General features: G+C 34.0%; 1 protein-coding gene across 2 annotated transcripts in view; it reads right to left on the bottom strand.

The window, feature by feature from the left end:
• LOC133321167 (aminopeptidase N-like) overlaps nucleotides 1–14572 on the bottom strand; it is a 118093-nt gene extending 103521 nt beyond the window's left edge. The window contains exons 1-2 of one of the 2 annotated variants that reach the window (XM_061530259.1): nucleotides 14502–14572; nucleotides 8144–8179 (exon numbers count right to left, since the gene is read on the bottom strand). In XM_061530259.1, the coding sequence (XP_061386243.1) occupies nucleotides 8144–8179; nucleotides 14502–14526 (61 nt within the window). In that variant the 5' untranslated portion in view covers nucleotides 14527–14572. The remainder of the gene's footprint in view (nucleotides 1–8143; nucleotides 8180–14501) is intronic. The other variant, XM_061530260.1, reaches the window with a different exon arrangement.
• Nucleotides 14573–15490: the final 918 nt, after the last annotated feature.

The following is a 15490-nucleotide window of genomic DNA, read 5'->3' as shown; positions in this document are numbered from 1 at the left end:
TTTGCACGAAAGTCGGCACAGCGTAATGAATAAGGTCTAGAATGATGTGTATTAAGTTTCGTGAAAATCGGTTCAGATTTAGATATAGCTCCCATAATATATTTTAGTCCGATTGTAGGTAAATAATGCACCGAAGTCGCTTTATATCCTTCGATGTGCACGGAATTTGGGACTACATTTAGTCTAGAGTGATGTGTGTTAAGTTTCATGAAAATCGGTTCAGATTTAGATATAGGTCCCATATATATTTTCATCCGATTTAATGTAAATGGTGCATCAAAGTATCTGAAAATCATTCGATTTGCACGAAATTTTGTATAGCGTACTAAATTAAGTTTAGAGTGATGTGTGTTAAGTTTCGTGAAAATCGGTTCAGATTGAGATATAGCTCCCATATATATTTTCGTCCGATTAAATGTAAATGGTGTATCAAAGTCCCTATATATCTTTCGATTTGCACGAAATTTGTCACAGCGTAATGAATAAGGTCTAGAATGATGTGTGTTAAGTTTCCTGAAAATCGGTTCAGATTTATATATAGCTCCCATATGTATTTTCGTCCGATTTAAGGTAAATGATGTACCAAAGTCCCTTAAAATATTTCGGTTTGCACCAAATTTGGCACAGCGTAATGAATTAGGTCTAGAATGATGTGTGTTAAGTTTCCTGAAATCGGTTCAGAAAATGAAATATAGTATCGGTTGCAGAATGACTTGCTTATGGATCCAATTTCATTTAACTGGTCCTTTAAAAAAGCGACGTCTGTTAGGGTTCATCTGTTGAATATACCCAAAGTGGTGAAGGGTATCATATAGTCGGCCCCGTCCGACTTTTTTATGTTTCTACCAGGCGTGGATTTATTAAGACATTTTTTAAACTCCAGTTTATCATGACACACCATCCTAAAACCATTCCCACACAGCTAACATATTTTCTTTTTCCCTTGTTAATTGAGTTTGACTATGAAAAATACCATCTGTTCTGCAGCTGTTGTTCATGTCCCTATCATAATACATATTTTTTAATTATAAAATATTTCATACCTTCGATATCATAAATCAATGTTCTTCTTTCCACTCAAATAGTCATTAATTTTTTATGTATTTTTTTGCAAATCTACACATCATTATAGATTTATGTTTCCCTGAATTATGAACGGCATTCATTAGCGGCAATATATGCCCTCTTTCTGTTGCACTTCTTTTATGGCGACTTTTGAACAGAACAGAAGTAGAACCCAGATAAAGAAAAATGCCATAAATATTTATCCAACTCTCAATTTCAGTTGAATGCAACCAAAAGAACATGGCCAACATTTCCAGGGTGTTGATCAGCAGTGGCTAACTTTATTCGTTGTGACATCTTTGGATGATGGCCAAACGAGAGATCTTGAGAACCTGTCATTGCACTAGGCATAGAAAAATTCGTTACCTCCACGCACACACATTCTTATATGGCCAGTCGGCATGGTAATCCGCAAAAACCTTTCTGTTCTCCAGTCGGTTTTCAAATTTGTTTGTGTGTTGGACCCGTTAAGTATGTTTGTGGTACAATTGTGAATGGGATGACGTGTGACGATGTATTGCTTGTTGCCATGATTTTTTTCGAATTCTCAATTTAAACTTGAGCCATTCAGACACCCCTTGACAAAGTGGACGTGATTGGCGCCAAGGCGCTTAGTTTCCACTGCCGTTTGTCGTTCGATCAGTAAACCTCTATTGGTTACTGTTTATCGGTAGAGGTACCTATGAATAGTTTACTTTTGTTGGGAAAGGGAAGCATTGCAGCAACAAGCGGCAGCAGCAGCACCACAAATTGACACTTCAACATGCTACAAATGTCAATATCATGTGTCAATGTGACACTTAAGTGGTAGTGTCATAAACGCAACAACGATTCTGTTTGGCATTTGACTTAATTTTCAGTAATTTAAATTCATTGGAGGGTATCTTTTAAATAAAATCCAAATCCAATTTTTATAAAATCCAAAGTGGTTGTAAACAGTCGCTAAAAATTATTTTAAATTCCACCCCAATTGGAGCTCCAAACAACATTTTTTTAAAAAATCCATGCCTATAGGAGACTCATAAAAAAATATTATATATTATTTAAAAAATCTACGCCTATTGTAGCTCGTGAAAAAAATATTTAAAAACTCCTCGCCTATGGTAGCTATATATAAGCTATATCGAAATCTAAACCGATTTTAAACTAAACTTGCCACACGTTATGTGATAGTAACTTCAGTACGTAGTGCAAAATTTTGTGCTGATTGGACCCACCTTGGTGGAGCATTTATATCCAACTTCTAGGTTATACCACCTCCTATAGTAACAACAGTTCATTGTACAAAATTGTGTGGCAATCGGACAAACGTTGGGTCTTTAGTGTACAATTTACATAAAATCGGAAGAAAAAATATATAGGAGCTATATCTAAATCTGAGTCGATTTTCACGATACTTAACACACATCATTCTAGACTTAATTCATTAAGCTATGCCAAATTTCGTGCAAATCGAATGATATATAGGGACTTTGGTACACCATATACATTAAATCGGACGAAAATATATATATGGGAGCTATATCTAAATCTGAACCGATTTTCACAAAACTAGGCTAGGCTTAATTCAGCACACTATGCCAAATTTCGTGTAAATCGATAGATAAATAGGGACTTTGGTGCACCATTTATCTTAAATCGGACGAAAATATATATGGGAGCTATATCTAAATCTGAACCGATTTTTACGAAACTTAGCACACATTATTCTAGACTCAATTCAATATACCGTGCCAAATTTTGTAGGGACTTTGGTGAACCATTTACATAAAATCGGACGAATATATATATGGGAGCTATATCTAAATCTGAATTGGATTTCGTCCTTGGGCCAAATAAATGCACTGAACCAAATTTCATCCAAATCGGATTATAAAAGCGACTTGTACTTTGTTTACAATTTAACATGGACAGCAGTAGATGGACATGCATAAATCGGCTCCAGAAAAAATATTTATAAAATGTCCAAAGAAACATTAGTCAGTATTGTCTCAAAATTCTTTCAGATGACATTTTTATGTGCAGATGATCTCCGAATATAACTATTTTATGTGTCATAATAAACTCGGACCACACAAATGACCTCTTCACGCCCACCAAAGCTATTGAAAACCCATATAAATTTAACAACTTTCCTTAATTGAACATTTAAGTCTATAGACGGCCATTAATGACATTTTTGTCCAGCGACAACAACAACAGAAAACGACACCCGTTGTTGTAGTGTCAATTTCACTGTTGTTGTTGTTGTAGTAATTTCTCAAATTTAGTTTTAGCTTTTCAACACGTGATCGTTTCGATTACAAGTTTTTATTGTTTGGTGTTTGGCGATGATAGCGATCATGTTTTTTTGGAAACAAATTTTTTGTGTCCGACGCCACAAGTTTTATGGCATTTCTTTTAATTGTTTAATTAATGGATTGTCATAAAATGTTCTTATAATTGCTATTTTGGATCTGGATGTTCATTATAATTAATCGTTGTTTTTAAGAGAAATTATAATTTTAGTAAAACATTTAATTTTGTTAGTGAGAATGATATATAAAAAATGCAGCTAATTTTATTTCTGGATTTCAATTTTTTATGGTCCATGGTAGGTGTACTTTTTATTGGTGGTTTGAGCTATTAATCACGGTTTGGATTTTTTTATTTTTTGAGAAGAGTTATAGCAGCTAATAAAAATATCACACAAATAGATTTATCTGATTAAGATTACGAGGAGATTTTAGTACCTCAGTCATATATAATTTAAATATTTCAAAATTTAAATAATATATATATATATTTTTTAATTTTTGATAATTGCCAATCAAACCACTTCGTGCCACAAAATATCCATTGGAATATTTAAAATTCAATACTAACTAAATTTCCTATCAATCATGAACGAGACTGTCAATATTTTTTTTAGGTAGCTCTCAGTCCCAATTATATTCTCAGTGATGACAGTTAAAGCATATTAGCCTCTGCTATTGTTATGATTTATTTTAAAATGATCCGCATGAATTTTAATAATATCTGCAAGGCCTGCTGCCGTTTTTTTTACCCACACCAAATATGGGAGTGTTTTGCGGTGCAAAATTTTGTTTGATGTGGGCTATTCTATACATTATTCATGCGAAATGCAATCACAAGAACATATTTCTACGATTTGTGAATTATTGATTAGTTTTGTCAGCTTGATGAAAGTTATTATATTCGTCAAACCAAAGAAAAAAACACATATGGAAAAATTATTGAAAAAAACAACAAATGTGTGCTAAATGGAAACCTTGAAAAAGATAATTTTCTCGATTTTAATTTTTAAAGATTTACAATGGGCTGGTAAATCAATACCAATGTTTGTTAAGGTCAGGGATGGTCCGTGCGACGAATTTTCAGGTTTTCGACTGTCAAAAAGGTGTAAACGTCGAAAACGTCATATACCTGTATAAAATGTAATAAATGTAGTAAACGTTATTTATTTGAATATCATTACCATATATAGGTATTTTGTAGAATATATATCAATTTTATATATATCTGACTATTCCTTACTGGAGCTGATAAACAATTCCAAACTTTTTGGAGATAAAAATTTTGAAATTTGATATGGATTTGAGTAAAGCATAAGTAATTTGATAATTTATTAAAGGAAACAGCTATTTTGTCAAAATCCTAATGGTTTTGAGTAGGTTTCCGACGTTTCTGACGTATGTATTATACGTTGGATATGTAGGTCATTTACGTCATTGTTTCTGAAGATTTAAAAAGGAAGAAAAATAATTTACCAAAAATGTTTGTTATTGTTTTGTTGTTGTTTTTTATAATTAAAAAAAAGTCCTTATTTTTGATGGCGGGCATGATACTCCTCACTGGAACATCGGAATCCGAAAATTCCAACGGTGTTAGAAAGAGTACATGTCTGGCTCTCGTATGAACTAGTATTAATGACTTCGCTCTAAATTAACAAAATGGTGGACCTTTGAAAAAATATTTTTGGAAAATTGCCGATTTTTACCAAAAACCAAGATAAAAAATAAGGAAGATCTTCACCGATTGGCTTTATCCTAGTTCATACGATAGCTATACACTCACAGAGAAACGTGTAAAAATTTGAAATCGATTGAATTATTAGTTTTGAGTTATCATGCCCGTCATTCGCAAAAAAATGTTTAGAGAAAAAAGCGTTTAAAGTTTGAGAAGCCCTTCAGCCGTCATTTGATGCTGACACAATAAATCGGCTATATCTTCAAGAGTTCTTAAGATTTTCATTTGAAATTTTGTAGGGATATTCTTTAATTAGTGTAGATTCGAATTATACCAACAAAATATTTGACCCCGAGAATGGAGAGGGTGGATTTTTTTAAATAATGTTATCTTTGTCTCCCGTAGGCGTCGATTTTTATACCCTTCACCACACTGTGGTACAGGGTATTATGTCTTTGTGCATATGTTTGTAACGGGCAAAAGGAAACGAGATAGACACATGGTTCCTTTTGAGAATATGAATAGAATAACCTTATACGTCGATTTATGCATGTCCGTCCGTATGTCTGTCTGCTGTCCATTTTAAATTGTAAACAAAGTACAGGTCGAATTTATGATTCGAATTGGATGAAATTTGGCACAGCTCATTTATGTGGCCCATGGACGAAATGAAATTGAAGAAAATCGGTTCAGATTTGAATATAGTTACCATAAATATTTTCGTCCGATTTTATGTAAATGGTAAAAGTCCCTATATATCTTTCGATTAACAGGAAATTTTCCGTAGCGTACTAAATTGAGTATAGAGAGATGTGTGCTTTCCTGAAAATCGGTTCAGATATATCTAGCTCCCATATATATTTTCCTTCAATTTAAAGAAATGGTACGCCAAAGAACCTATATATCTTTCGATTTCCACGAAATTTGGCATGGCGTACTGACTTGAGTCTAGAATGATGTGTGCTAAGTTTCGTGAAAATCAATTCAGATTTAGGTATAGCTCCCATCAGCAACGTACACAGGATTTCATTTCGGGGGGGCCCGGTAGTACAAAATGAAAAAAAAATCGATGTTGCAAACAAAAATTTACTGTGAAAAAATTCGTTTCGCGTACGTTCCTGGCTCCCATATATATTTTCGTCCGATTTAATGTAAATGGTGCAGAAAAGTCTCTATATATCTTTCGATTTGCACAAAATTTGGTATGGCGTACTGAATTGAATCTAGAATGATGTGTGCTAAGTTTTGTGAAAATCGGTTCAGACATAGATATATGTCCCATATATAGTTTTGTCCGATTTTATGTAAATGGTGTACAAAAATCACTATATATCTCCCGATTTGGACGAAATTTGGCGTGGCGTACTGAATTGAGTCTAGAACGATATGTTTTCAATTTCGTGAAAATTGCTTCAGATTTAGATATAGCTCGGCCGATTTTAGGTAAATTCCCTGAAAATAGTTTGATTCGAATAACGTACTGAATTGAGCCTAGAGTGATGTCTGCCAAGTTTGGTGAAAATCGGTCCAAATTTAGATATAGCTCCCATACATATTTTCGTCCGATTTAATGTAAATCGAGCATCAAAGTCCCTATATATATTTCCATTAACACGAAATTTGGCATAGCGTACTGAATTGAGTATAGATAGAAGTGTGCTAAGTTTTGTGAAAATCGGTTCTGATTTAGATATAGCTCCCATATATAGTTTCGTCCGATTTTAAGTAAATGGTGCATCAAACTCCTAATATTTGTCCGATTGAGACAAAATTTTGCACATAGTTCTGAATTAGGTCTAGATTGATACATTCCAAGTTTTGTTAAAATTGGTTCAGATTTAGATATAGCTCCCATATATAGTTTCGTCCGATTTTATGTAAATGGAGCACCATACTACCAATATTTGTCCGATTGAGACAAAATTTTGCACAGAGCATTGAATTAGGCCCAGATTGATGTATGCGAAGTTTTGTTGGAATCGGTTTAGATTAAGATATAGCTCGCAATTATAGTTTCGTCCGATTTTATGTAAATGGAGCACCAATGAGTAAAATTTAGGCCGATTGAGACAAAATTCTGCGCAGCGTAGTGAATTAGGTTCAAATTTATGTATGCGAAGTTTTGTTGAAATCGGTTCAGATTTAGATATAGCTCCTATATATAGTTTCCTCCGATTTTTTGTAACTGGTGCACCATACTACCGATGTTTGTCCGATTGAGATACAATTTTGCACAGAGTACTGAATTTGGTCTAGATTGATGCATGTCATGTTTTGTATTGGATTTTGTGTCGAGATAAATTTTGGATAGCGCACTGTGTAGCGGCATATCATATTGTGGATGTCACGCATGCCCAAGTACGTCCATTTATATATAGATCTTTTACATATTTTGCTCGATAATTGACATTGACGTGGATTTTTTAAATCATTTTTTTCTGTGTCTCCCATAGGCGTGGAATTTATAAATACTTTTTGAGCGTGTGCGGCCTTCTTTAAGAAGTTTTCATACATAAATATGTTTGTATGTTTTATTAGCTTTCTTGTATTTATTTTTTGTTAGTGTGATATACGTTTGTGTACCCTTTCTTTAAAGTTCCGACATAACCTCCAGACAATGTTTTGTTTATATTTTTCATTTTCATTTGCCGTCTCCTCACATTTCTTAGAAGTCATTTCGGCAGCCAACCCATTGGTCCTTCACAACTCAAATAAAATACCATTAATTTGTGTATTGTGTGCATTTTTATTGGGAATTTTCGTTTTCGTTTAGCAAACTTCAAGGTTATGTCTGACTTTTAACTCGAAATGATATCATCGATTGCAAGTCGGAATTATTGGCGGTTTTATTTGTTGATTAACAAAAAATGAAAATAAAGAGGAGACGAGAAACTCCATTTAAGCGGCACAGATATGAGGAGACAAACACATGTTCTGGGCCCTGGCATATTAATGGTTTATGCACATGCCAATTTTTCATATTTGTATAAACAAAATAAATTCGAAAAAAATTAAATAAATAAATATCACATGTTGAAATAAAAAAAAAGTGTTGACATAAATATTTTTAAATTGAAAAATTTTTTGAATGACAAATTATCACAATTACCTGGACTTTCCACACCTATAATGGCATCCGAATCCTCTATAAAATTTGCAGCAGGAAAAAAAATATTTAGAAAAATATTGAAATTTTATTTTTTTAGTAAATTTACAATATGACTGCATTTTTTATTTTTAAGCTGAAGATGAGAAAATTTTGCCAAGAAAAAATGCCACAAAAAATTAGAAATTTTCAAAACAACCCAAAGCAAAGCAAATTTGAATTGAGTGACTAACTAAAGACATGACTAATAAAGAAATGCTAATTTGTCTATGACAAATTCAACAATTGAAAGAAAAAAAGAGAAAAATGAAATAAAATTAACGATGTATAGCAATTGTTATTAATATTTATTACGAAATTTTACTATTTAAAGATCTCATTGAATAAAACGAAAATAATACAAATGAATGGTTGAGATAGATGGATGGGCGGCTGGCAGTTGGACAGACATTTCTGAGTGTAAAAGTAAAATCAAAAGTAGTTTTTTTGAAATATCTAACAATTGCATTTCTGTTTTTATCTTCTGCCAGAAGAGAATTTTATTTTTGTTTTGACTAGTTTTTGAAAAGCAAAAATATTTCAAACATTTTGGTGAACTGGCACACAAGCAAATTTCAAAGTCAATGCGGTGCAAGAAACACAGCTGTGGTAAGGTAATATAGCAAATCATTTAAAAAAATCTACGCCTATGGAGACACCCCACCCCATTTAAAAACCAGTAAGGAAAGCTCAAAAGTCGGACGGGACCGACTATATGATACCTTTCACCACTTTGGGTATATTCAACAGATTAATCCTAACAGACGTCGCATTTTTAAAGGACCAGTAATATGAAATTGGATCCATAAACATGTCATTCTTCAACCGATACTAAATTTTTCATTTGGTCAGATATAGAAGCTATGCCAAATTTTGTGCACATCGAAAGGTATATAGGGACTTTTGTGCACCATTTACATTAAATCGGACGAAAATATACATGGGAGCTATATCTAAATCTGAACCGATTTTCATGAAACTTAATACACATCATTCTAGACCTAATTCATTACGCTGTGCCAAATTTCGTGCAAATCGAGAGATATATAGGGACTTTAGAGCACCATTTACATTAAATCGCACGAAAATATATATGGGAGCTATATCTAAATCCGAACCGATTCCAACAAAATTTGGCATTCATCAATCTGGGCCTAACTCAATACTCTGTGCAAAATTTTGTACCAATCGGCCTAAATTTTGTGCAAAATTTTGCCTCAATGGGACACATATTGAAAAATATATATGGGAGCTACATTTAAATCTGTACCGATGTCAACAAAACTTGGCATGTATCAATATAGATCTAATTCAGTACTCTGTGCAAAATTTTGTCTCAATCGGACAAATATTGATAGTTTGGTGCACCATTTACTTAAAATCGGACGAAACAATATATGGGAGCTATATCTAAATCTGAACCGATTTTCACGAAACTTCCATTTATAGGAGCTTTACCTAAATCTGAACCGATTTTCACGAAAGTTAGCACACATCATTCCAGGCTTAATTCAGTACGCTTTGTCAAATTTCGTGCAAATCGCAAGATATATGGGGACTTTGGTGCACCATTTACCTTAAATCGGACGAAACTATATATGGAAAATATATCTAAATCTGAACCGATGTTCATAAAATTTAACATACGTCGTTCTAGACTTAATTCATTACGCTGTGCCAAATGTCGTGTAAATCGAAAAATATATAGGGACTTTGGCGCACCATTTACATAAAATCAGACGAATATATATATGGGAGCTATATCTAAATCTGAACCGATTTTTCCCAATTTCAATAGGGTTAAGTGACCTATGCCAAATTTCACTCAAAATCGGATTCTAAATACGACCTGTTCTTTGTTCACAAAAATGAATGGACGGACGGACGGATGGATAGACGGACATGCGTAAATCGACTCAGAAAGTGATTCTATGCATATTCTCAAAAGGAACCATGTGTTTATCTCGTTTCCTTTTGCCTGTTACAAACATATGTACGAAGACATAATACCCTGTACCACAGTGTGGTGAAGGGTATACAAATCTACGCCTATTGGGAGAAAGATGAAAAAATTATTTAACATTAAATTAAAAATTCAAAAAAATATTTTATAAACCTTCAGACCTGGCAAATCCACCATAGAACAGATTTTCACTCTGCGCCAAATCCTGGAAAAGACCCACCCACGAAAAACACGTCGACACATACCACCTATTCATCGACTATAAAGCCGCATTCGACAGCCCTATCCATTCAGAGGTGTTTAAAGCCATGTATACGTTCGGCATTCCTGCAAAATTAATACGGCTATGCAGGATAACTTTAAGTGGCAGTTAAAGTCGGAAAGGACCGATCGGAGCCCTTCAATACCGAACGACGATTCAGTTTGACAGGTGACAGGTGACGAAGGTGACAGTTTGTCGTGTGCTCTTTATAACATCCTGCTGGAAAATGTCATACGAGACGCAAAGGTGAACAGAACTGGCACTCTGTACACCAAAAAAGCACATGTTATTCGCCTATGCCGATGACATCGATATAATGGGTCGAGGGTTGCTGTTACTGCTCGCAATAGTAACAGCAACCTTTGAACAAATGGAGAAGGAGTCTGCCAAATGTGGTCTGGCAGTAAACGGCGAGTAGACCAAGCTGATGGGATTAACGCGCAAGACGTCCAGTAGACTCGGACCAACTGTAAAACTTGAGAACTACAGCTTCGAGGTAGCTAAAGATTTTATATACCTTGGCACCGCCATAAAACAAACTAATGACATCAGTTTTGAAATTCAGAGAAGCATTGTGATGGTCAACAGATGCTACTATGCAGTGCTTTTATATGGCTCTGAAGCATGGGTACTTGCGCAAGCCGATGAGGCAGCTCTTGGGGTGTTTGAGAGAAAAAATCTCCGAAAGATCTACGGACCGATGTGCGTCGACCGTGAATATCGGCGTCGAATGAACCACGAGCTTTACAATTTATACGCGAACATCGACATAGTCAGTCCTATTGGGCTGCAGCGACTACGGTGGCTAGGCCATGTTCTGCGAATGAATGAGAATGCCCCAGCTCAATAGGCATACAAAAGCGTGCCTACTGATGGTTCCCGTAGAAGGGAAAGGCCACGAATTCGATGGAAAGACCAAGGAGAAAACAACATCTTGGAACGTGGTCTTTCAAATTGGTGGAGATGCGCACAAGACCGACGCGCTTGGAAATCTTTTTTAAGCTCGGTTTATGGAACAACCGTTCTGTAATAAGCCAGCTAAGTAAATAATTAGCGGTAGATTTTAAAAAAATTCAGAGGCCATCAATAGGCGTAAATTTTTTAAATAATTTTTTTAATGCCACCGATAGGCGTAGATTTTATAACTAATTTTTTAAGGCCACCGATAGGATTAGATTTTAAAAATAATTTTTTTCAAGACCTGCCAAAGGCCTAGATGTTTTAAATCATTTTTTTCATGACTAGCCATAGGCCTAGATTTTTTTTAAATATTTTTTATTGTCCTGGTATTATATTTCTATCTATTCGAACACAACTCAATTGCACTGCATTCTTGTTGTGAATTTTTGTTGTTAGTTTTTTTTTTCAAAAAGAGGGTGGGTGTTTCGGAGCAGGTTCATTTGATTTCAAAATATGCATGTAGAAACAAATTTGTTTTTGGTTTTTCTTTATGAAAAACTTTTCGGGTGTCTGGCTTATTTAACATTCACTATGACGTTAAATACCATGATGAAGAAACAAACAACAACATCGACGAAGAAAAACTAGTGCAACACATTTTTGACTTTGAAATCATTTTTTTGTTCATGTCCCACTCTCCCATACAACCAAATACCACACACACGCACACATTAACAAAAAATTAGGACAAACTATGGTCAGATAATCTTCTTGTGGAAAATAAGCCCATCGTCGGAATTGCCCCGTAAAGAGATTGACATCTGTTTTTTTATGATATTGAGTAATGACGTAGTGAGCGGAAAAAAGCTGCATTTTCAAAGTTAGAAAAATATTATTCGGTGAGAAATAAAATTTTAGAAAATAAAATATTGAAATAAACAAAAGGCTGCAATGAACGAAAATTATACAAACAAACATGTTTGGCAGGCGGCAAAAAAACGCTTTGTGGAATATTAGCCCATGCGAGTTGGAAGGTGGCAGGCAACACCGTTTGTTGGTGGTGTCAGTGTTTCCTTCATTCATTTTTTTATGTGGTGCGATGTTTTGTCTGCCACCTCAATGACCGGAAAACTGTGGGCAGGTAACACAGCCACTCACACACAGTCGCTTTGTACTCGTATATGTTTTAATAAATTGTTTTATGCGTTTTGTTGTTGTTGTGGTTTTTTTTTATCAGATGCAACTAAAAAACATGCCAAACTAAAAATTTGTTTAAATTGCTTAGAAAAATAATTCAGTTAAACAAAATTGTATAAATAATACCCCAGACCACTATGTGGGTGAGTTATGGTTTATTTGTCTTTCTTATCCACAAAAACCTCCTGGGATGACGTAGATTTTTTTAAATAATTTTTTTCAGGGACCTTGTAACGCGGCGAAATATTGGTCCTAGACCCACCTTTAAGTATACCGATCGTCATATCTCGACTAGCTGAGTCGATATAGACATGTGTGTCCGTCCGTCCGTCTGTCCATTATATTTGTAAACACGATACAGGACACAGTTATGGATCACGAAATTATGCATGTAGGAAGGGTTCGGCCCAATGAAGACCCCTACTGTTTTTGGTAAAGATCGGTTAATATTTTGGGGAAGAAATGGACCAAATACTTCATTTTTGTCGGTTTTTCTGGTCGCTCCAGAGGCTGCAATTATGGCCCAAACATCTCGAATTTATACATGGAGAAGGGGATTGGGCCAAAGAACAAGTATGCCTGTTTTGAAAAAGATTGGTCAATATTTAGCGGGCCAAATGGACCCTGACTTTTGTGTATTCTACACCGTATATACTTACTCCTGAGGTACATAGAGCCAATAAGCTGACAGTATAGAGTGGTGGTTTACCTGGATACCTGGATATATTGTCGTATCTACTCGGATGTGGGAGTTACACGTAAACATTTACTCCGTATATCTCCGTATTCGTATATTATTTAGTAACCCATTATCACTCTAGAGAGCGGAACTATGACGCTGATCGCTTTGAAATGTTCCTTAAGGTTCCAGTTATGGTCAAGGACAACGCCTATAATTTTCGGTGATAATCAGATAATAATTTTGGAATGAAGTGGACCGAAAACTTAATTTTTTGTGTTATTTTCGAGTCGATCAATAGACCACAAATGAAAGCCGAACATCACCACACAACCCACGGTGAAGGGAATCTGGACAACAGCTGTACTGAATACTCGTATTTGCACCTGAGGGTGCAAATATCACGAAATATTGCTCGAAATAAACATCCGCAGAAAATTTGAGTTCCGTGGTAGTTGTGTAGGGTATCGTGTGGTCGACCCCGTCCGACTATACTGCTCCGCTCACTGGTTTAAATTATTTTTTCTTTTAAAGGGACCACCAAGAGACGCGGATTTTTTAAATAATTTTTTTTCTGGGACCACCAAGAGGCGAGGATTTGTATACCCTTCGCCACACTGTGGTAAAGCTCCCATATATATTTTCGTCCGATTTAAGGTAAATGGGACTCCAAAGTTCCTATATATCTTTCTATTTGCACGAAATTTGGCACTAAATTAATTCTAGAGTTATGAGTGTTAAGTTTCGGGAAAATCGGTTCAGATTTCGATGTACCATAAATAATGTACCAAATTCCTAATGTTTGTCCGATTAACACGAAATTTTGCACAACGCATCAAATTGAGACATGAATGACGATATTGGGTTTTGTTTGCGGGTGCCTGATTGAAATTAAATTTATTAAATTAGTATTTAACAGTGCGGCGTACCGAATAGCGCGTATCAATTTTGCTATAAATCGGTTTCACAAATTTGTCCCATGGTACGCAGACGACTCTAAATCTGCCCGAATGAAATTAAATTTATCATAGGTTCCAGAAGCACAAGAATATGTTCATTGGCATGCAATTGTAAGGATACATATGTACAACATACCCCAAGTGGTGAAGGGTATCATATAGTCGGCCCAGTCCGACTTTGCTACTTTCCTTATTGTTTTTTTTTTTTAATTTCAACTATTTTTCATGAAATTTTGAAGTGGTCTAGAGTATTCAAAATTAGTTGCAAATAATATTTGATAGCAAATTTTGTATGTATATATATATATATATATATATATGTATATATAATTATTTTAATTTTTTTAATGTTTAAAACTTACCTTCATTCACGTAACCTCCCTCCATGGTGCCAAACGTGTACAACTTGCCGCTTTTTATATTTAACTCGTTCGAAAAAAAAGTAATTCGTTTAGATTTGAAATAAAACGAATTTTTTTCTAAATTTTTGGTTGGGTTGATTTTTCACTTTTTCACTAATTTTTATATTTATGATATTTTTTAAATTTATATTAAAAAACTATATTTATTTTTATTATATGCACTTAAAAAAATTGACATTTGTCTTTAGCACACTGCAAGGGAAAATGAGACACAAAAAAAAACAAATTTATTAAATTAAAAAAATAAAAATAAAATACAAAATTTAAACTCAAAATTAACAAAAAAATTTCACTATTTAAAAAAAAAACACTTGAGACTCTGTATAAAAATTGTATTATTTCACAATAAAATTTTTTTCATTTAAACTGTTACACCATGAATGAAAATAGGCACTTGAAAATTTGATTTTTTTTTTTATTTTTTCTTGAATTGAATTTTTCTCTTTGTTTTGAAGATTAAACTACAAACTATTTCAACAGATTTATTTGTATTTTGCACTTGTATTTTATGTGTTGAATTTTTATAGTTTCATTTTATTTTGCTTTATAGTGTAGTGCTTTCCATGAGGGAAAGGAAATTTTATTGCCCTATTTAGGCCCTAGTATTTTATTTTGATTTAATGTTTATTGGATTGCATTGTCTTTTTTGACCTTTCAAAGCACATGTAGACAATCGTAGACAGTTTTTCTTTTTTTATTATTTAATTTTTCTGCATATATTTTTCTTGACTAAAGGCCATGCATTCGATTTTTAGGCTTTCATACCACAAATAATTTTGGGCGAAAATTATTTAAATAATCTGAAATGAGACAAATGTGAAAAAATAGGTTAGATAAAAGTCAATATTTCTTGTATTTACTGTTAAAAATTGTAGGGGTTCGAGTTAATGGGTGTGCATTTTTAAAGATTATTTTTTCAAACCATCAAA

The sequence above is a fragment of the Musca vetustissima genome, unplaced genomic scaffold, assembly GCF_032173495.1.
Source record: "Musca vetustissima isolate MV318-11 ecotype Yass unplaced genomic scaffold, APGP_CSIRO_Mvet_v1 utg13025, whole genome shotgun sequence".
In the NCBI taxonomy this organism is placed as follows: domain Eukaryota; kingdom Metazoa; phylum Arthropoda; class Insecta; order Diptera; family Muscidae; genus Musca; species Musca vetustissima.
This window is presented reverse-complemented; position numbering and strand designations above follow the sequence as displayed.